The 22,386-nt window shown below is 43.0% G+C and overlaps 1 protein-coding gene across 10 annotated transcripts in view; it reads left to right on the top strand.

The window, feature by feature from the left end:
• alg9 (ALG9 alpha-1,2-mannosyltransferase) overlaps positions 1-22,386 on the top strand; it is a 253,304-nt gene that overhangs the window by 189,375 nt on the left and 41,543 nt on the right. For 7 of the 10 annotated variants that reach the window (XM_069895967.1, XM_069895965.1, XM_069895970.1 and 4 more), the window contains one exon: positions 187-921. The exons of 1 other annotated variant lie outside the window; for it this stretch is intronic. In XM_069895967.1, coding sequence (XP_069752068.1) covers positions 187-363 — 177 coding nt within the window. In that variant the 3' untranslated portion in view covers positions 364-921. Of the gene's footprint in view, positions 1-186; positions 922-18,811; positions 18,958-22,386 lie in introns of those variants that run through there. 2 more of the 10 variants (XR_011343620.1, XR_011343619.1) reach the window with 2 other exon arrangements.

The following is a 22,386-nucleotide window of genomic DNA, read 5'->3' as shown; positions in this document are numbered from 1 at the left end:
ACCCGAGTTGTGGAAATTGGGTGCCTTGTTTCCTCACACCCAGAACTTCAATGATCTCACGATGCCGCAAATGGCCTCAGGTCAATCCTTTTACTGTAACCAGTCATTGTGGTGGTAACGTGCTGGTATTTTTAATTCTGCAGTCATGGGAGCAAAGGTTCCATCGATTCAATTTCTGTGTTTCAGATCATCAAAGTTTTTCCGTGCTTTCTACGTTCCCTTCCTGTCCGAGCAACACACAACATATGCAAACTACACCATCTTAAGACCCAAGAGGCTGAAGACAATGCGGAAAAAGATGGGAGGCTAGAACAATACATGTGGATTCAAGAGCGAGAGAGGAATTTCAGCCAGAGTCCGTGATATCAATGACTTGCTGACTTGTCTGTGAACCTGCTACATCTCAGTCAACTCCTTGATGATTGCATTTCTTCTTGATTGTCATGTAACGAACAGTATGCAAGTTGGGTTTTTTCCTCTATTTTCTGAAGCTTCTTATTATCATTTGAACAAGATTCTGACCCACCTGCCATAGCCCCCAAATGTTGAAAGTACATTCCTCATACTAATTAATAAACAACATGGACTGTTCATCCTCTCCTTCTCAGTTCTGAAATAGGGTCTTTGCATTAAAACTCCGACTGTTTCTCACTGATGTGACCTCTCCTCCCGAGTCTTTCCAGCTTCTGTATTTTGTTTGATTTTCATCTTCTGGTTGTGTGCGTCAGTCAAGCTGACTGGTTGGCACCTGTTTCTGGCAGATCCTTGGCTACAGTCTGTTCTGAATCAGAGGACACATCCCTCACTTTTACACCTTCAAGAGGCCCTTGGCTTTGTGATCTGCACATGGAGGCATTGCAATTTAATTAAACATTTCCTTTACAGCCCAATAATAAAAAATCAACTAGAATGTAAATAAAATTATATTGCTCCCAAGATACTTCATTGGTGTGGATACCACCAGGGCCAAAGATAAGGAAGGGTGAAAGCGGAAGGGGTACTGTGCACCATGTACTGGGCTTTGCAAGGTTTTCTCTTACATTGTGATCAGGCTGCATCTGATCTCTGCCCCAGACCTGTCAGTATGGAGTTTGCATTCTCTCCTCTGATGCAAGGCTTTCCCTGGGTGCTCTGGTTTCCTCCTGCATTCCAAAGGATGTGTTGATCTGCTACTTGGCTACTGGAAATTAATCCTAGTGTAAGCAAGTATGAATATAATCTCAAGAATTGAGGGAGATGTAAGAGAATAACAGGTGTAAGAACCTTGAGGAATAAGGAGGAATGGGGCTTGTACTGTGCAGTACTGGCATAGATCAATAATTGGAAAGATGGTTCACACTGGCAGAACACAAAAGAGCTGAAGAATCTCAGCAGATCACGCAGCATCCATAGGAAGTAAAAGGCTGTCACCCCCATCGAAGTGATCTACCGGGACCATTGCCTGAAGAGGATGCACAAAATCAGTGAACCGGTGTGGACTCGAAAGGCCAACATGGCCTGTTTCCGCTCCGTAAGTGGTTATATGGTTATATGGTTAACGTTTCAGGCCTGGGCCCTTCATTGGGAACTTCATTTCATCTCAATATGTCACCATCCATCCAGTCAAAACCTCTCGCAGCCTTGTATGTTTTATCAGTCTCAGTCTCCCTCTTTGTCCTAGACAAATGGTTCACCTCACCCTCACCTCTGCTGTCTGTGTCTCAGTGTTCCTACCAAAACCAGGGCAGCTCTTGGTGATGAATACTCCACTGTTGTGTTAAGACTGGGTTCAAAGGTTCACATCAGGAACATTGCTTTATAACATTTAACATTACAGCCCAGTACTGGTCCTTCTGGCCATAATGTTGGGCCAACCTATAATTACCTACCAAAAAATCTAAACCCTTCCTCTCATAACCTCTATTTTTCTTTCATTCAGATGCCTGTCTAAGAGTCTCTTAAATGTCCCTATTGTTCCAAACTGCACCACTACCTCTGGCAAAGCATTCCAGGCACGCACAACTCCGTGTAAAAAAAAATATCCCTAATGTCTCCCCTAAATTTTCTTCCTTTCACTTTGTAGAGATGTCCTCTAGTGTTTGCTACTCCCACCCTGGGATAAAGGTGCTGACTGTCTCCTTTATCCATGTCTCTCATAATCTTGTAGATCTCTATTAAGTCACCTCTCATCCTTCTTCACTCCTAAAAGAGAGCTTTTAGCATAAAGGCCTTCATAAATCAAAGTATTGAGACTAGGAGTTGGAATGTTATGGTAAAATTGTACAAGACATTGATGAGGCCAAATTTGGAGCATTATGTTCAGTTTTGATCACCAAACTACAGGAAAGATATTGATAAGGTGGAAAGAGTGCAGAGAAAATTTAATAGGATGTTGTGTGGACTTCAGGAACTAAGTTACAGGGAAAGATTAAACAGGTTAGGGGTTATTCCCTGGAGTGTAGAAGGATGAGGGGAGATTTGATGGAGGTTTTTAAAATTATGAGGGGTATAGACAGAGTAAATGTGGATACACTTTCTTCACTGAGGGTAGGTGAGATACAAACCACAGGATAGGGGTTAAGGGTGTAAGAGGAAAGGTTTAGAGGGAACATTGGGGGAACTTCTTCACACAGAGTGGAATGAGCTGCCAACTGAAGTGGTGAATGTGGGCTCAATTTTAATTTTTAAGAAGAATTTGGACAGACATAGATTGGAGGGCTACGGTCGGGGTACAGGATAGTGGGGCTAGGGAGAATAGTTTGGCATGGTCTGGAAGGGCTGAAGAAACTGTTTCTGTGCTGCAATGTTCTATGGTTCTAAAAGAAAAGTCCTAGCTCTTCTAATCTTGCCTCGTAAGACATATTTTCCAATCCAGGCAACATCCTGGTAAATCTCCTCTGCACCCTCTCCATAGCTTCCACATCCTTCCTTCAATGAGGTGACCAGAATGGAACACAATATTCTTAGTGTGGTCTCACCAGAGACTTATAGAACTTCAGTACCTCGTTCCTGCCTCAATATGACAAGGCAAACAACTCTGTGGAACTAGCAAGTGAAACTTTGAACTGTTACCCACTCTATGGAAGAATATCTCACTACACTGAGTTACAACACCATAATGGCTAGCTTGCTGGAATAATTATTTATATTTCAGATTCCTCCAATGGAAGAACTTAGATTATCACTTCAATAAATTAAACAGAATGTTTTCAGACAAGGAGCCTCTTTGTGCTGTGTTTAAGAGATGGTAGGGAGATAACTCTTCTTCAATACTGTTAGGTCTGCTTTGTTCATGAATGAGTGAGACAAACACCAGGCTGAGTCGAAATCAGGGTTCTTTGTTCTTTATTACCGGATTGTAACACTTGCGACTAACCATGTTAGTCGGAGAATGCATTCTGCCGTTATCAGCAAAATGGTGATTTTTTATACCCTTGGATACATGCTTAGAACATCATCATATCATTACTTGTCCAATGACTAAAACTGTTGCTATCCTTTCCCTGCTAGCTTCCTGCCTCTCAATCCATCAATGTCTCTCTTATCTTGTAAGTACAAGGATGCATTTACATCTTGTTACAGCCCTGTACATTCCCATCTCATGATGTTTTACCTAACAGGAGTACAAGGACACCTCCCCTTCTTGTTACAGCCTTGTACAGGGTAACTCCCTACACATTCCCATCTCATGATGTTTTACCTTACAATACTTATGTTCCTAGAGTTGAATTTCAGGAGGCCAGAGTTGGAGAGGTAACTGCATGCATCAATAAGTTCATAACTACTCCCTTCAAATGTTCCTGGTCTATCTTACCTATCCTTATATTTCCTGTTCATCTGCACCTAAACAAAAATAGTATTAGGACCTGGAGTGAGCCAGTCTGCCCCAGACAGGATCTGTCATTCAAGAGTGCGGCTGATCTGATTGTAATCTCAACTCCTCATTTTCATTAACTTGTCAAGTAGTTATGGAATTTTGACTTCAAAGTATTTGAAGACTGTCACCATCCCTTTGGAAGAGAGTTCATTACAAAAAAATTAATTTCATCTCAAAATTTCACCATACATCCAGTCAAAACCTCTAAGAACCTCGTGTGTGTTTTAGTCAGGTCCGTTTTAGTCCCCCAGCAGATACAACCCTGGATCATCCCAGCTTTTCTCCATAAGACAATCTATCTATTCTGAGCTTCACACTATAAAACTTTTTTCAAACATGTTGAAGTGCTAACTTAAATGAGGTGGCAAATTCTGTACCACATACTCCAGATGTAGTTACACACGTGCTATATGGAACAGCTCCTGAACTTGTTCATTTGTATTCAATACCCCGCTCAACAAATTATAGCAGTGTTTACTTTCCTAATCACTTGCAGGGTCTATGAAAATCATGCACTCAATACACAGATCCTTTTGCATGTCAGAGCTCTGCCATCTCACCTTTTATTTTTCCTGCCAATCTCACATTTACCCGCATTGTTCTCCATTTTACCTCTTAATAACCCAGATTACTTGGCTCCTCCTTATGTTGATTTTACAACTTAATTCTTGCCCGATCTTTCATTTGCACATTTACCAATCGTACCTTTGTCAGCCTCATCCAAAACATTGGATGAAGTGTAAGTTGAGACACAGCTTTCTCATTGTACACTAACTCGTATTTTGCCAAGCGGACAAAGATCCACTTTCTCCACCCTGTTCCTATGAGCTTGTCAATCCTCCATCTACGTCCATGTCACCTCCTGCACAAGAACTTTTCATTTAAAGTTGTTCTCTATCGATGGCTTTTGGAAAGCATAGAACATCCCCTTCCTGTTCACACTGTATGCTACTAGTTGGGAAAACGTGACAAGACCAGTAGATGGCAACTTTGCATTATCATCTCACACAAAACCCACTCTGGTGACAGTGAAGCACCTTAGTAGGCGAATGGGTTTTCCATCCTTTCCTCAGGTCCATTTCATTATTTAAATTACAAAATAATTATCTTCACAATTGTCAAAATGAGATAAAGAAAATTAATGAAATGCTGCCAAGAAGACATGTCTGTGAATTTGTCATTTAAATTCTGCAATGTACACACTGGAGCCGATGTGAAACTGAAACTCTGGATGACCTGGGCACAAAGTCATTGTGGGATATGATGAACGAATGAATTATGCATGTAGTTACAATCATGCCTAATGTTTCACTCGGAAACTTATCTCAGATTAAAGAGTATCTGTTTGCAGCTACTGATGTAAAAGGTTGCATATTTTATGAATGTACAATGCAAGACAGGCACATCCGCATCTCACAAACACATCCTCAATCACACATCACAGCTCTGTATGACATCCACACTTACTCATCCACCTTCAGTTGTCAATTCCACTACAGGAGCACAAAGCTTCACAGAGGGGCTTTCTGAAGAAATTCTCTCGATGAACAAGTTTGCTAGTTGTGTGTTGGGATGGGGTTTAATGAATCCCTGTCAGAAGCAGCTCAGGCAGGATAGAAGCACAGCAACCAAGTGGTTCATCCACATTCTGGAAATGGCCAATCTGTCGCAGTCAGCTTGGGGATGACCCAAGGCCAACTCACTGCACAGAATGTTGGAGGGTTTTCAATCCTTTCATCAGATCCATCTCACTAATTAAATGACAAAATAATTATCCTCAATTGTCAAAAAGAGATAAAACAAAATTAATTACCTTAAACAGCCTTGGGTCAAAACAGCTCGGAATGAGCGCTTCAGCCTAACTCATCCTGGACCAGTCCCATTTACCTGCATTTGACACATGCCCTTCTAAACCCTCCTATTCATATCTCTGTCCAAACTTCTTCTGTTTGATGGAATTGTAACTGCTTCGATAGCTTCATCTGACAGCCTGTTCCAGATACAGACCACCCTCTGAGTGAAGTTGCCCCTTTAGTCTTGTAAATCTATCCCCTCACAACTTAAACTTATGTCCTAGAATTGTCTACTCTGGGAAAAAAGCCTATGAGCATTAACTCTATCCATGCCCCTCATGACTTTCCTCAGCACCTTTGCCTCCCAACATCCTGATGAATTTGGTCTTCATCTCTTCCATCTTATTGATGTTCATCCTACAGCTGGGTGACCAAAAATGCACACAATGCTCCAAATGTGACCTCACCAATGCCTTGTACAGCTGTATTATGAGATCCTAACTTCCGGACTCAGTACCCTATCCAATAATGGCCAGTGTGCCAAATGACTTCTTTGCCCTATCCACCTGCATTGCCACTTTCTTGGAACTATGCACCTGTACCTCCAGATTCTAATGGGGTCATGTATAATATTTTGGTTTATTCTGCCTGTTTGTGACATTGTGTACAGGATGGATAAGGAGAACAGGAAGACATTTGGTAGATTGATTTCAGTTTTATCCATGGAGGAGAGATTAGATAGAGTGGCCTCTGATCAATGAAACATGCTCACTTTGGCCAGAGCTTGACAAGGTATTGATGATTGATGATTTAGAACTAGTGGCTGACCATTCAGGAGGCATGGGGTGAAGCTTCTTCACCAAGAAGGTGGAATTCTCTCCAGAGTCTGTGCAGGCTCAGTCACTGAGATTTTCAAGGCAGAAATTGATAGATTTTGGAAAGGAAAAGAATTGACTAATACTGGTTATTAGAAAGAGGCTAAAGGAAAAAAAATTAGCCATGATCTGATTGAGTGATTGGACAGACACAAAAAGGCCAGATGGCCCACTTCTATTTCTTATATTCTCATATTCTGAAGACCTGGTTGCCTGGTGATAGGCGAGGGATTGGGGCATCATTGTCAATTATCGTCGATCCCTAAAAACATCCATGAAAAATTGAACCCTCTTTCCAAACTACTTCTGATCAGATTGACACAACCAACTAATTTTCAGAGCCCTTCAAGAGGACAGCCCCTTTCCTGCAGTTCTGGAGTCACACTGGGCCCTCAGAGGGCAGCAGCAATCATCAAGGATCCACACCCCCCAGCACACGCTCTGTCCTCGCTGCTGCCATCAAGAAAAATGTATCAAGAGCCACAAAGCTCGAACCACCAGGTTCAGGAACAGCTGGTGCCCCTCCACCATCAGACTCCTCAATGACAAACTCAATTAGGGACATTTAAGGGCTCTTACTTGTGCACTTTATTGATTTTTTAATTCTCTCTGCATTGCACTGTTTACATTTATTTGTTTACATGTATACATTGTGTACAGTTTTTGTTGCACTACCAATAAGTGATAATTCTGCCACGTCTGCAGGGAAAAGAATCTCAGGGTTGTACGTGATGTCATGTATGTACTCTGACAATAAATCTGAAATCAGAATTCCTTCTCAAAACCATCAAGAAGCAAAGCATTTTTTGGAAGATTTTATTTAACATTTTTATCCATACATGTCATCATAGCCAAATATAAAATATAATAATCAAATATTAGTGTCGAGTCCATTAAACATGATGGTGTAAAAAAAAAACCCAGCCCACTCCCCCAAAAGAAAGAAGAAAAAAGCACGAAAAAAAATAAATGAGGAAAGTAAAGAAAAGCAAGCAAAGAAGCCTGGTTGCCAGAGGACACCCCTCAACACACGGCTCTGACTACTTACGTCCTTTAATTCTTCCAAGGAGGTTAATGAGGTTCTCGAAGTTTAGAGAAAACATCTATGAATTAATTCCCACAATTTGTAAATAGGGTGCCAAACTTTCAAACATATATCATATTTACTTCTCAGATTATGTAATCTTATGGAGAGGAGTGCAGCGGAGCATTTGTGCATTTCACCGCTCCATACCTAAATAAGATTCCGACTTTCACATTACTGCTACACTTGCTACTGCCAACACAAGCCTTACAAATTCTTTTGGTATGTAGGTCATTTCAACTTTGGTCTTATCCCTACAAAATCCAAAATTGGATTTTGTGGAAATTTGATTCCTATAACCTGTTCTAAAAAGTTGCCAAATTTATCCAAAAGGGTCTCGCTTTGGGGCAGGAACAAGTAGAATGTAAAAAAACACCGATCTCCTGGCCATATCTAAAACACTGGCCTGAGAAGTCTGATTTCAATCTATTTAACTTCCATGGTGTGAGATATAATTGATGTAAAAAAATATATATTTTTTGATTTTCCAAAGACTGGTGCAAATCCAATAAACAAAATTTTACATTCTCTTCCCACGTGATATGATTTACAGAGCCCTTATTTTCCCCTCCTTACTCCCTCTCCTCCCTATCCCTTAAATTAGACAAATACTAAAATATAAAAATACCTCGAGACTGGAGGATCCCGGGTATTAAATAAAGACAAATGCAGGTCAGGGAAAAAATGTCGTCTGCGCTACATTCACCATTTCATGCCCTTAATCCTTTACCTGCTGGGACGGATTGTTCTTTTATTGGGGGAGGGAATGTGGGTTGTGAATTATTTATGTGCCCCAAAATGCCTCAGATACGGTTGCCACCTTTCAATTAATGTGTCATATCTCTTCCGTAAATTGTCGGTGATTTTCTTCAAGGGAATGAAACCCTGTATTTCCGTATTCCATCGTGTGATATTTAGCTGGGAGTCGGACTTCCACGTAACCGCTATACACTTCCTGGCTACTGACAAGGCGACCTTCACAAACTGGATTTGGTGTTTGGACAGTCTAGATTGTACTTCCCCAAAGTCCCCAAGAAGTTACAACTCCAGATCCTGTGGAAAATCCACCTTTGTAATATTTTTCAGACTGTCCCCCAGGTCTTCCCAGAAGGATCTCACCCTCGTACTCAGCCAGGTGGAGTGGACAAAGGTTCCAACCTCCACACCGCACCTAAAGCACATTTCCAAAATTTCTGGCTTGGACTTGTGTGATTTTATTGGAGTGAGGTATAACTGATGCAAGAAATTATATTGCATCAGCATGCGTCTGGCATTAACAATTCCCGTCAGGCTATTCAAACACAAATCTTCCCACCATTATTCGTCTGTAAAAAATTATATTGAACTAATCTGTAACTAACCTTTATAATGTTTGTCATACGATCTCAGCACAGACCGGACCAATTTTGTTCATCAATATAAATATTTAAATCTGACTCCCATCATTGACTGGACCTATGTATCCCCTGTTTGGGAGTTCCATTCTGCAATAAAGTGTAAATTTCTTATAAGTCTATTGCAAATCAATATGTCCACATCACCTCATTTCGGTAACAGCATTTTTGGGCCCAGTTTATCTCTTAAATAAGCCCTTAATTGATAATAACAAAAAAGTGTATTTTTTGGATCCAATATTTATTTTTTATTGTTCAAATGACATTAAATTTCCTCCTTCATGGCAATCTTCTATATATCTAATTCCTTTACGAGACTAAACGTTTAAAAATTGATTATCCTTTAAAAATTAAATAAGTTGATTTTGGATCAGAGGCATTTTGAGTAGCACAACCCTGAAACAAAGCATTTTAAAGAGTAACTCTACTGCTACAGATACTTGCTGTTAATTCCAGTTTTAAATTATATTTAATTTCTCCACCTCCTGTGGATTTGAACTTTTTCCGATTTGTGCAGAACTCATGCATGTTAACATGATCACTGTGCGATGCACCAAAGTGCTGGAGAAACTCAGCAGGTCTCGCAGCATCAATAGGAAGTAAAGGGTAGCAACGTTTTTGGGCCTGAGCCCTTCGTCAGGGTTTTAGCACAAAGCAGGTAGGTGCTTGACCTGCTGACTTTCTCCAGCACCTTTGTGTATTGCACTGCCATTGCAGCATCTGAAGACTTTCTTGATCACTGTAATGTCCATGGGGTTCTGGAGGACTGCAATTTAATTTATCGTTCTAAAGTCGTTTCTTAACTTAACATCACATTATGTGCAAATCTGAATAAATTAATCTTGCAACTTGTGTGTCGGCACCTGAAAAACAGCTGTTGTGCTAAAATCTCACTTAATTCACCTAAATCCAATCTCACACATGGTCAAGCTTTAGGAATTAAGAATTTAGGAATGAGGAATTCCTTTACTGTAGTCACTCACAATCTATGGAGAAAGTTCCCACACCTGGTTAAAATCTACTGTTGGCCAAATTTTAGGTCACTGTCCAAAACTCCAAATATATATAACCATATAACAAATACAGTACGGAAACAGGCCATCTCGGCCCCTCTAGTCCACACCGATTTAAGTGAAACTCCACTAGTTCCACCTACCTACTCCCTGCCCTTAACCCTCCAACCCCATCACATCCATGCACTCATCCAACCTCCTCTTAAATGACAAAATTGACCCTGCTGCAACCACCTCTTCTAGAAGGTCATTCCACTCAGCCACCACTCTCTGTGTGAAGAAGCTCCCTCTTATGTTACTTCTAAAGTTTTTCCCCCTAACCCTTAACTTATGACCCCTCATTCCAATCTCTCCTACCCTCAAGGGGAAGAGCCTATCCACATCTACTCTGAGGTGATGCAGTTTAGGAGTACTGATGATGTTGGGACATACACCTTGAATGGCAGGGTTCGAGGGAGTACGGAGGAACAGGAGTACTTTGGTGTAGGTAGATAACATGGTTAACAAGTTTATGAGATGCTGGCCTTCATTAGCTGGGCAATTATATTGATGTGGAGTAGGCACAGCATTGTGGGCAAAGAGCCTGCACTTCCAAAAAAGATCAGGAACCATCCCCATGTTTTCTTATACATAGAAGGACATTCAGCCCTTAGGTTGTGTCAGGTGTTAGAGTAATCCCTTTCCATCATTTATTTCCACGTAACCGATTCACTTTCATCCACCATCAACGCCCGCTCATTACCCTGACAGCTACCTACACCATGGGCCATTTACAGATATCAAGTAACCAAACAACCAACATGCTTTGGGGATTTGTGAGAAAATCAGGGACATCCACAGTGAACACGAGACCCAGACACCAACAACACCATAGTCAGGACTGAGCCCAGGTTGCTGCAGCATGAGACATCCACTGGTCAATATACTTCAGTTCCCTCTCATCAGGGCCATGTTGCATTGGTGGAAGCTTGCTCTGTACCAGTTAGCTGCCAACCTTCCTCCATTCCAAGTGACTCCATTTTACAAATAGATCTTTGGCTGCAGTTAAATAGGACAACCTGACTTTATCAAGGTGTTGCACAAATGGGAAATAAATAATATTTGTTTACAATAAAGAATCTTCTGATTCTGAAATTCATGACCCTATTCATCCTTGGGTTCATGTCTCAATGTCCATGAATGCAGCCCTCTCTTATATTCACCATTTTCTCGCAAGGTTGAGTTAATCTCAGAAGTGTGGAGGCTCTAAAATCTATTGTCCATCCTCAGCAGAAAAAAAAAATCAGCCATGGAGGTTGCTCTCTTTAGCCCAAAGAAAGCAGAAATGAGAGATCAAAGATTCAGATGATGAGATGGTCGAACAGGGCCAGAAGGACCTACTTAGAGGGATCAATCAGAAGGTAGTCGAGCACAGAGAACAAAAGTGAATTTCTTCATGTAACAGTGATCTGGGGGCTTGAAAATCTCACCACCTACTGACTTCTGTGACTATACCTGCAAGAGGTGCATCCAGCTGCAGCTTCTTGGAGATCATGTTAAGAAACTGGAGATGGAGCTGGATAAATCCAGATCACTTGAGAGGCAGATGGGGTGATAGACACATCCAAGAAACAGGTACTGTCAGGAGAGGGAAGGGGAATAGGCAGTCAGTGCAGAGCACCCTTGTGGCTGTTCCTCTCAACAACAAGTATACTGTTTTGGATACTGTTGGGAGGACAATCTACCAGGTCTTTGGAAGGGGAAAGAAGAGAAGAACTGTGGTGATCGGGGATTCGATAGTTAGGGGAATGGATGGGAGGTTCAGTGAATAAGATTGAGTCTCCCAGATGGTATGTTGCCTCCCAGATGCTCAGGTCATGGACATCTCAGATCAAGTGAGAAGCTGAGCCTCATTGGTGCCAATGACGTAGATAAGAAAAGAGATGAGATCTTGAAGAGTTAAGAAGGAAGCTAAAAGACAGGACCTTAAGGGTGGTAATTTCTGGATTCTGTCTGTACCACATGCCAGTGAGGATAGGAATAAGAAGTTATGGGAAATGATTGCATAGCTAAAGAGTTGGTGCAGAGTATAGAGGTTCAGATTTGTGGATCATTGAGATCTCTTCTGGGAAAAAGGACAGGTTGCAGGCAGAGAATCAATATCCTGATGGGGATCTTTGCCAGAGCTGTTCAAGAGGGTTTAAACTAGTTAGTCAGTCATAGCCAGGTTAACGTAGTAGTGAAAGTAGCAAATGCTACAGGCCCCAGATTTTCAAGGGGCCTCGTGTTTATGCCCTATGAATTACCTCTACATAAGAAATAGGAGCAGGAGTCGGCCAGCTGGCCCATCACGTCTGCTCCGCCATTCAATAAGATCATGGCTGATCTGATCATCGACTCAACACCACCAACCTGCCTTTTCCCCATATGCTTTAATCCCTTTTTTATGTAAAAATCTGTCTAACTGAACCTTAAATATGTTTAATTAAGTTCCCTCAACCTCTTCCCTGGATAGAAAATTCCACAGATCCACACAAGTTCATTTTGGCAATGTATTTCTTGCTCCAGGCAGGAGGACCTAAACCGGGCCTTCACAAATCAAGGCAGGGGTGGGAGTCGGATCTAGGAATATTGATTAATGAGCCGTGCTGGTCTGACCTGTGTCCGCCCCATGTTGGACATGACTCGAATCATTAATGTGCGGTGCAGGCTGGTACACTACAACTTTCTACACCAGCTGTACCTGATGCTGCAAAAAATGAACAGATCGAAATCAGAATTGTCAGACCAATGCTTCAGATGTGGCATTGAGGCAGAAACCTTTGTGCAGGCAACCTGGACAAGTACCAAGGTGAGACCCTGTGGGTGGAACTGGGCCAAATCCTGGGAAAAAAAATCAAAGGTAAAGAATTCCCACAGGACCCAGAGTTGTTCCTGTGGGGAAACATAATGGATGTAAGACTTACTATATAACCATATAACCATTTACGGAGCGGAAACAGACCATGTTGGCCTTTCGAGTCCGCACCGGTTCACTGATTTTGTGCGTCCTCTTCAGGCATTGGTGATTTTAAGTGTAGTGTATCTTTGAGAATTTTAACATCTATCCATAGGAACTCTGTACTTTGGATGTGAAATCTCATATTAAAATATTCAAAAACATTGGCTGTGTGGGAGAAGCCAGTGAGTGGCCGTGGACAATTACTTCTCAGACTGGAGGCCTGTGACTAGTGGTGTGCTGCAGGCAGCAAGTTTGCAGACAATACTCAGATCAGAAGCGTGGTGGACAGCAAGGAAGGTTTTCAAAGCTTGCAGAGGGATCTGGAACAGCTGGAATAAACAGCAGATGGAATTCAATGATCTCAAGAACATAAGACATAGGAGCAGGAGTTGGCCATCCGGCCCGTCGAGTCTGCTCCACCATTCAATGTGATCGTGGCCAAATTTCAAATCCAATTCATATTGATCACATTGGCAGTGGCCAGGACGTGCATAGCGGCCACCTGGAAATCTGACTCCAGCCTGAGCAAAGCTGTGTTCCCCAGGAGAAAATTACTTACAACTTAAGGAAAAAATACAACACTTTTCTAAAAATTTGGCAACCATAATTAAATTCCATAGGAGCACAATTATAGTGTGGACCATCACGCCTCACCACTCTACCTTCACCATCTATACCTCAGTCAGTGGGGGGGAGGAGGGGCCCATCCCATCTCATCGAGGAAAAGTCAAGACAAAGAAAACAGCCTGAGCACTGGTCACTGCAACATGACAAACCCACAAACCCCCGATATATGCTTCATACCTTTGCTGTGAACATCCTGAATGTCGTGTGTAACTGTGTTTGGTGAAGTGTTAAGTGTTAAATGTGGAGGGGTTAATTGGGGGAAGGAAGGGGACAGAAAAAGCTTGAACTCTACAGAAAATCTTGTATAGAACTGATCATTGCAAACTATAATCTATGTTGATGTTGCCAACTTTAATATTAAATGTTTGAGATTAAGTTTGGAAAATCACAAATAAAATTTAAAAAAAAGATCCTCAGGAGGAGAATCGCACTGTCCACTTACAATTATGACATCCTCTACTGGCCCGGCAAATTTAACGAGCCCATGGACGCTCTATGCCGAGGAACCTGTGCTATTGTTCAAATGGACAGACTGCAGACTCTACAATAACCTTTGCCACCCGGAGTTACTCGGTTTTTCCATTTTATCAAATCTCTGAATCTATCATATGCTGTTGAGGAAGTCTGGACAATGACTAAGAAATGCCAGGTCTGTGTCGAATGCAAACCCCAATTCTACCAGACAGACAAAGGCTACCTGACCTTTCGAGCATCTTAGCATTGATTTCAAGGCACCCCTCCTCTTCTCCAATCGGAATGTCTACTTCCTTACAATCACCAACGAATATTCCTATTTCCCTTTCACCATACCATGCCTGGACATGACCACGGCCACAGTTATCAAGGCCCTTTGCAATATCTTCTCGTTCTTTGGGTATCCTGGCTTCATCCACAGTGGCCATGGAACATCATTCATGAGTGATGAGCTGTGGTAGTACCTGCTGGCCAGCGCATCACCATGAGCAGGATCACCAGCTACAATGCTAGGGGTAACAGGAATGTGGAAAGGGAGAACACCACGGTCTGGAAGACCATCCTCCTGGCACTGAGGACATGGGCTTGCCCTGTCTCCCAAAGGCAAGAAGTCCTTCCAGATGCACTCCAGTCCATCTGGTCACTTTTATGTACAGCCACCAACAATGCTCCTCATGAATGGTGTCTCAGGCCCAGAGGACCCCAAAACCCAGCAGCAACAGAAATTCACCAAGACAAATGGTTACTTAAATAAAAGTTACTTTTAATTTTCTTTAAACATAAAAAAGGATCAAATTTTAACTTATTACTATTAACTTAATCTAATTTAATCCCCTTCTAATTCTAAGTGCATGTGTATGTAAATGTGTATATAAGTTCAAAAAAGTTATTTAATTCACAGTCCAATCTCACTTCTCACTCTGCCACGTTCGCAGTCGGTATCAGGCAATTCTTCTACTGTGCACAGAATTTAATATTTATGAATCTTCACCAGGCTTTGGTGCTTGAAAAGTAAAGGGTTAATGCTCAGGAAGGTTCTTGTCAATTTTCAGAGAAAAGTTTGTTGCTCGTTGGACACAAACTGATACCTTCCGATCAGCCACTTTAATGTCTTGTCGAAGAAACTTGCTCCATCAGGGTTTTCAGATGATAACCTCTTTCTTTCACATCACCACAGAATTCCTTTTCTGTTTCCCTTATCTCAGGCAAAACATTATATGAACTACAATGGCTTTGAACAGGCTGAACTAAGAATTCACAACCCATCTTCAAAATGGGGTTTTCCTCAAGCTTCCCAGCTTGTCCTATTCCAGTCCCAGTTGCTGCTGCTGAACTGCAGAACTGAACTCTCTCTCTCTCTCTCCCCCCTCTCTCTCTCTCTCTCTCTCTCTCTCTCTCCCCCCCTCCCCCCCTCTCTCTCTCTCTCCCCCCCTCTCTCTCTCTCTCTCCCCCTCCCTCTCTCTCTCTCTCTCTCTCTCTCTCTCTCTCTCCCCCCCCTCTCTCTCTCTCTCTCCCCCCTCTCTCTCTCTCTCTCTCTCCCCCCTCTCTCTCTCTCTCTCTCTCTCTCTCTCTCTCTCTCTCTCTCTCTCTCTCTCTCTCTCACTCAGAGAAAACCACATGATCCTCTTAGAACAGCCAACTGCATTCAGGTAGACTGCAGTTCTGGACTTGATCTTCCGAGTCCATTCATCTGTTGCTTTCCAAAACAAGAATCCATTACTTTGTACAATATCCAATTAACTCCTATTTGTGAAGTCTCTATAGCCATTCTTCAAAGTTTTTACAAAGGGACTCGGAGGCTGGACTGTCTGGCTTGAGCAGAGCTCTGGCATTTTAAATAAGATCTATTTTGAAGTGTTTGTATTTGTTTGTGACCTAACTAAAGAACCCCACAATCTATCTCCTCCAAAAACATATCAATATACAATATAAAATATAACATAATCTGTCACAACAGATGTTTGCTTCCCCTAAGAGGTCTATGTCAGGGACTATGCTGCCCGCTTGGCTGACCTCCCCAGGACCAGTCCTGCTCCTAAAGCACGTCAGGCAACCCAAGACTGACCCGCTAGTTAAGATGGTCTGCCTTCTCCATGCGAACCCCCAATAGGCCTACATTGACTTCCCTGATGGGAAGATACGGACTCGATCAAAGTCCTTGCTCCATTGGGGGCCTGCCTGACCACCACTGACTTTCAACAGACACCCCCCCCCCCCACACACTTCAACCTTAGGGGTCCTGGAACCTGTATCTGACCAACCCTTTCCCCTAGCCACTGTTGTCGCCAATGATGTACCAGCTCCCCACTCCCCCACCACCATCCCACCTCGACAAACTGTTAACAGGCCAACCCCACAAGCTGCTCAGGATGCTACAGCAGCGCCCCAACCATTGTCACGTCCCTCTCTGCGGCAAAGGAGACCCCTGACAGACATAACCTGTAAAATGGATATATGTACAGTTGTTTCGGCCTCTTTTTTTCTCACTCCGCAGGGCTTTTCTTAAAAAGGAGGGGTGAATGTGTAAACCATTGTGCCATGATTGGCTGCTGCGGCTGGACACGCCTCCCAAGACCAATCCTACCCATAACCCCTTGCATGGTCCCCTTTCCCTTTGCTTCGATCAGTCAATGAGGTTGATGGTAAATCCAATCTTTAGTCAATAAAAGCCTGATAGTTTCACACCTCCAGCCTTTTGTGACTATTGATGGTGCATCACTTCCCAAAATGAATCCACCATCCACTTCAGATTAAACATTCCCTCTTATTCACACATGGAGAAAAGTAGGGAAGGACAGACATAAATTGCTTCAAACACTTACTTAACAAAGCCTGAATGAGAAAGGGTGAACAGATGTTTTGCCATTTCCCAAGACCTCCTCCCGAAGCTGCCCAACTCCTTCCACCCTACATTAACAACCTTGACCTTTAGGCAAAATAAATCTTTAGCACGCCAGCTCAGACTCTGCATGGCTTCAATTTGACTAATTAATTATGCCTCCTGGGAATGGAGGGACAAATGATTCAGGAGTCTGATTTAGCTTCATAAGTTAATCAGCTGAATGCTCCCCACAGACAGTCTGAAGGTTTAACACAGGGCTTTGGCAAATACTAGAGCGCATCGGATGTCCCCCAAAGTTCCTCAACATGATTATCCAACTGCACGAAAACCAACAAGGTCGGGTCAGATACAGCAATGAGCTCTCTGAACCCTTCTCCATTAACAATGGCGTGAAGCAAGGCTGTGTTCTCGCACCAACCCTCTTTTCAATCTTCTTCAGTATGATGCTGAACCAAGCCATGAAAGACCCCAACAATGAAGACGCTGTTTACATCCGGTACCGCACGGATGGCAGTCTCTTCAATCTGAGGCGCCTGCAAGCTCACACCAAGACACAAGAGAAACTTGTCCGTGAACTACTCTTTGCAGATGATGCCGCTTTAGTTGCCCATTCAGAGCCAGCTCTTCAGCGCTTGACGTCCTGCTTTGCGGAAACTGCCAAAATGTTTGGCCTGGAAGTCAGCCTGAAGAAAACTGAGGTCCTCCATCAGCCAGCTCCCCACCATGACTACCAGCCCCCCCACATCTCCATCGGGCACACAAAACTCAAAACGGTCAACCAGTTTACCTATCTCGGCTGCACCATTTCATCAGATGCAAGGATCGACAATGAGATAGACAACAGACTCGCCAAGGCAAATAGCGCCTTTGGAAGACTACACAAAAGAGTCTGGAAAAACAACCAACTGAAAAACCTCACAAAGATAAGCGTATACAGAGCCGTTGTCATACCCACACTCCTGTTCGGCTCCGAATCATGGGTCCTCTTCCGGCACCACCTACGGCTCCTAGAACGCTTCCACCAGCGTTGTCTCCGCTCCATCCTCAACATCCATTGGAGCGCTCACACCCCTAACGTCGAGGTACTCGAGATGGCAGAGGTCGACAGCATCGAGTCCACGCTGCTGAAGATCCAGCTGCGCTGGATGGGTCACGTCTCCAGAATGGAGGACCATCGCCTTCCCAAGATCGTATTATATGGCGAGCTCTCCACTGGCCACCGTGACAGAGGTGCACCAAAGAAAAGGTACAAGGACTGCCTAAAGAAATCTCTTGGTGCCTGCCACATTGACCACCGCCAGTGGGCTGATAACGCCTCAAACCGTGCATCTTGGCGCCTCACAGTTTGGCGGGCAGCAGCCTCCTTTGAAGAAGACCGCAGAGCCCACCTCACTGACAAAAGGCAAAGGAGGAAAAACCCAACACCCAACCCCAACCAACCAATTTTCCCTTGCAACCGCTGCAATCGTGTCTGCCTGTCCCGCATCGGACTGGTCAGCCACAAACGAGCCTGCAGCTGACGTGGACTTTTTACCCCCTCCATAAATCTTCGTCCGCGAAGCCAAGCCAAAGTAACTTGCAAATCCCCTTCACTCGGTGATGCTCCTTTAGCAAGGAGTTTGATGTTGCGTCATTTCCAGCACATTCTCTCCTCTCACTGTCTGGCTACTGATTCCTTTAGCATCTGGCTCTTTTAACTCTCTGATGCTGCTAATGTACATGGTTTTCATTGGGTTTATAAATTCACCAGGAAGACAATATTTAAATTTGAAATTTAAATTTCAATGTCCAGCACTGAAACAGGCCCTTTCGGCCCATAAGCCCGTCCCACCCAATTACACCGAATTAACCTACAACCCCATCTGTTTTGAAGGGTGGGAGGAAACCGGAGCCCCCGGAGAAAACCCACAGGCACAAGGAAAACGTACAAACTCCTTCCAGATTGGATTCGAATCTGCATCGCTGGCGCTGTAACAGCCTTGCTCTAACCACTATGCGGACTGTGCTGCCATGCACCTGGTAGGAGTACTGCTTAATAACTGCAATAAATAAGTCCTGAGTTTAGGATGTTAAGATAAAATTGATGAAGATTTCTAAAGGGTCTCAGGAGATTTAATTTTCCTGTTTCTCGGGCAGCGCAGTTTGTGTAGTGGTTCGGACAATGTTATTACATTGCCAGCGACCCTAGTTTGATTCTGATGTTGTCTAGAGGGAGTTTGTATGCTCTTCCCATGGCCTGCATGGGTTTTCCCCAGGTACTTTGGTTCCTCCTTTCCTCCAAAAACGTACAGTTTGGTAGGTTAATCGGGTATAATTGGGCGACACAGGTTTCAATGGCTGAAGGTTTCTACCACGTTTCAATGATTAAAAAAAGATAAATTGCACCGACCATTTGATGCACTGGTTAAATTCCCTTCTTTTCATTTCCTACACTGCAACCCTTGTTCTCCCTCACACCCACATTAACTCCCCTTTGGTTTATTTTCCGTTCTCCAAGGGCTAATTTACAGTTATCAGATAACCTACTATAAGAACATGAAATAGGAGCAGGAGTGGGTCACCTGAGCCCTTGATCCTGCCCACACTTCAATTTGATCGTGGCCGCATCTCTACTTTTGTGCCAGTTTCCCAGAGCCGTCAATTCCCTGATCTTTCAAAATTATTTTCTACTTCCTCTTTAAAGATTGAGCATCCACAAATTTTAAAACCTCCGTTTTAAATGGCCACCCCTAATCTTGTCCCTTTATTTGATGGTATTCCACTACAAGAAACATCTCGACATCCACTCTTCATGACCCCCAAACATCCAATATGGTTTAGTCCTCATTCTTCATGGAATGTAGATCTATAGCAGCTCATTTTGGGTTAGGCATCTCATCCCAGTGAATTTTTTCAGAACTACCTCCAATGCCAGTATATCCTTTAATTAATAAGGAACCAAACTATACAATTGTAACAATTGATCCCGAGTCACTGGTGCCATAATAATGTCTTGCTAACTATGCCACAGGCCCTGGGGATTTTTCCATCTTAATGCTCTTCATTATTTCTGAGACTTCCCCTACCCTGATTCACACATGTTCCAGATGAACAGTATGCACCTCCTCTAACTCTCCAATGTTCTCCCTCGTCAACACTGACAAGAAGATTTCACTCTGCACAGACTTCCCTTTTGATCCCTGAAGTGAGCTACTCACTAGATCCCAGCATCTGCAGATTTTCCTGTTTAACCTCATGCCTTGCTTGGTGATAATTGATTTTCTTCATTGCAACCCTGAAAGGGTACTCTTGGTCCTCTACTCCGTATGGCTAAACAAATATTAGAGTTGACCTGTTAGACCTCTCATAAAAAATCCATTCTCACGGAACCAAGTATAATAATAAACTTGAGCTTGAATGGTTTTGGAATTCCTATTGTTCAACTGGGCAGGACCATTTCATATCCTTTCATCCTCCAAATTGGTTTCTTAACATCTCTCCTAGATCCTCTATAAACACAAAGGACTCACTTGGTAGTAATTTTCTAAACCTGACATACACTTCTTCTTTTCCCTGATTAAACCCTCAACTTCCTTTGTTAATCAAGGTTCCCTAATTCTTACCATCCTTGCTTCTAACCATTCAGAGATGTACTAACTCTGAGCTAAATTTTAACATATTTAAAATTCGGTTAGATAATTTATTACATGATAGAGGTATTAGGGGATATGGGGAGAAGGCAGGTAGGTGGAGTTAGGTCCTAAATTAGATCAGCCATGATCGTACTGAATGGCGGAGCAGGCTCGATGGGCCATTTTTGGCCTACTCCTGTTCCTACTTCCTACTTTCTATGTTCCTATGAGCTCTTACCAGCTCACTTTTAAATGCCTTCCAGTTATTGAATGTGGTTGGTCCATTTAAAATCTGCTCCCAATTAACTTTTGCCTGGTTCTGCTTTATATGAGTGCAGTCAGCCCTCTCCCCATTTAATACCTTAACCCCAAGACCATCCTGGAGACAAGGGATGCTGGATGCTGGAACATGGAGCCACTGGAGGGACTCAGCTTCTCCATGGGAAAAAGGAATTGTCCATGTTTCAAGTTGCGACCCTTCATCAAGAGTTTGTGCCCTCCCCACATGTTATGCTAATACTATCCCTGATCAGCAGTGAAACATACCCTTCCCCACCATGAGATACAACCTACAAACCAGAGGTGAGGATTGAATCTGTCACTGGAATTGTAAAGCAGCAGCTTTAACTACTTCACAACTGTGGCCCGCCCCTGGACAGCACCCTTCAGCACAAAAGCAAAAAAACAGCTGGTCACTGTCATGTTGTTAGTAGGTGCAGCTTGCTTTTGGAACACCAAGGTGCTGTATTTAGGTAGATTATACCAGGGCTGGACTAACACGGTGAATGATGGTGTTGTCGGATAGAGGGGTGGAGGTACAGTTCCCTGAAGATGTTGACAACAGGTAGGCTGGTGAAGTTGTTTGGCCCACTTACCTTCATCAGAACAAAGAGTACGTGAGTGGTGTTGCACAAGACAAAGGTAAAGCCACACCTGGAGTATTGTGTTCAGTGCTGGCCATGCAGCTTTTGGAATGATCAACTTGGTGAAAGGAACTGGAAAATGTGATTGGGACATCTCTCCTTGGAATGTAGAAGGCTGGAGGTGGCCTTATAGAGGTTTATAAAACCAGGAGGGCACAGTTAACATAAGGAGTTTGGTCTTTTTTCTGGGGAGAGGAATCTAAAACTAGACAAGTTGTCTAAGATGTGAAGAGAAAAGGTTTAATAGAAAACCAAAGAACACAATTTTTCACATTGAGGGTGATGGAAGAGGCAACGACAAGCAACATTTAAAAGACATTTGGACAGGTACATAAACAGGAAAGGTTCAGAGGAATATGGGCTGAATGCAGGGAAATGGGATTGCGTTAGTCAGCATGGATGAGCTGGGCTGAAGGCTCTGTTTCTGTGCTCTTTCTATGGGGGTAGAGCAGCAGGACTAAATCATCAGGTACAGGAGGGAGCTGTGGAGATGCAAAATGCAAATACGTAGTTAAGGATTTGGGATCGAGGAGAAACTGTTTGGATAACCTACTAATGTAGAAGAAGGTTGGACCTTATTGCCCGTTTCCATGGTATTTTGCAATGTGCTGTGTGACTAATGATGTTTAACAGAAACACAGATGCATTCAGGACTCCTACAATCTCACTTTCTGGCTACATTCATTAACTACTGATCCAGATCAAAATACGATAAAGGAGACACCACCTTCATTTTGATTAGTAACGTGCTGAAGTTCAGTGAAGTGAAGTGTGCAGTAGTCTCCCTTGTAAAATATACCAAGTTATATCAACATTCGTAGAATGTCCAACAAGCCAATTACACATTTATCCTCTGTCACTTTGACTATTAAATAAAGGCCAACACCTCAGGAATCTGACATAAAATAATCAAT

This window comes from Narcine bancroftii, chromosome 8, assembly GCF_036971445.1.
Source record: "Narcine bancroftii isolate sNarBan1 chromosome 8, sNarBan1.hap1, whole genome shotgun sequence".
NCBI classification, from domain to species: domain Eukaryota; kingdom Metazoa; phylum Chordata; class Chondrichthyes; order Torpediniformes; family Narcinidae; genus Narcine; species Narcine bancroftii.
The sequence above is the reverse complement of the archived record's forward strand: the minus strand, read 5'-3'. Positions and strand labels throughout refer to the sequence as shown.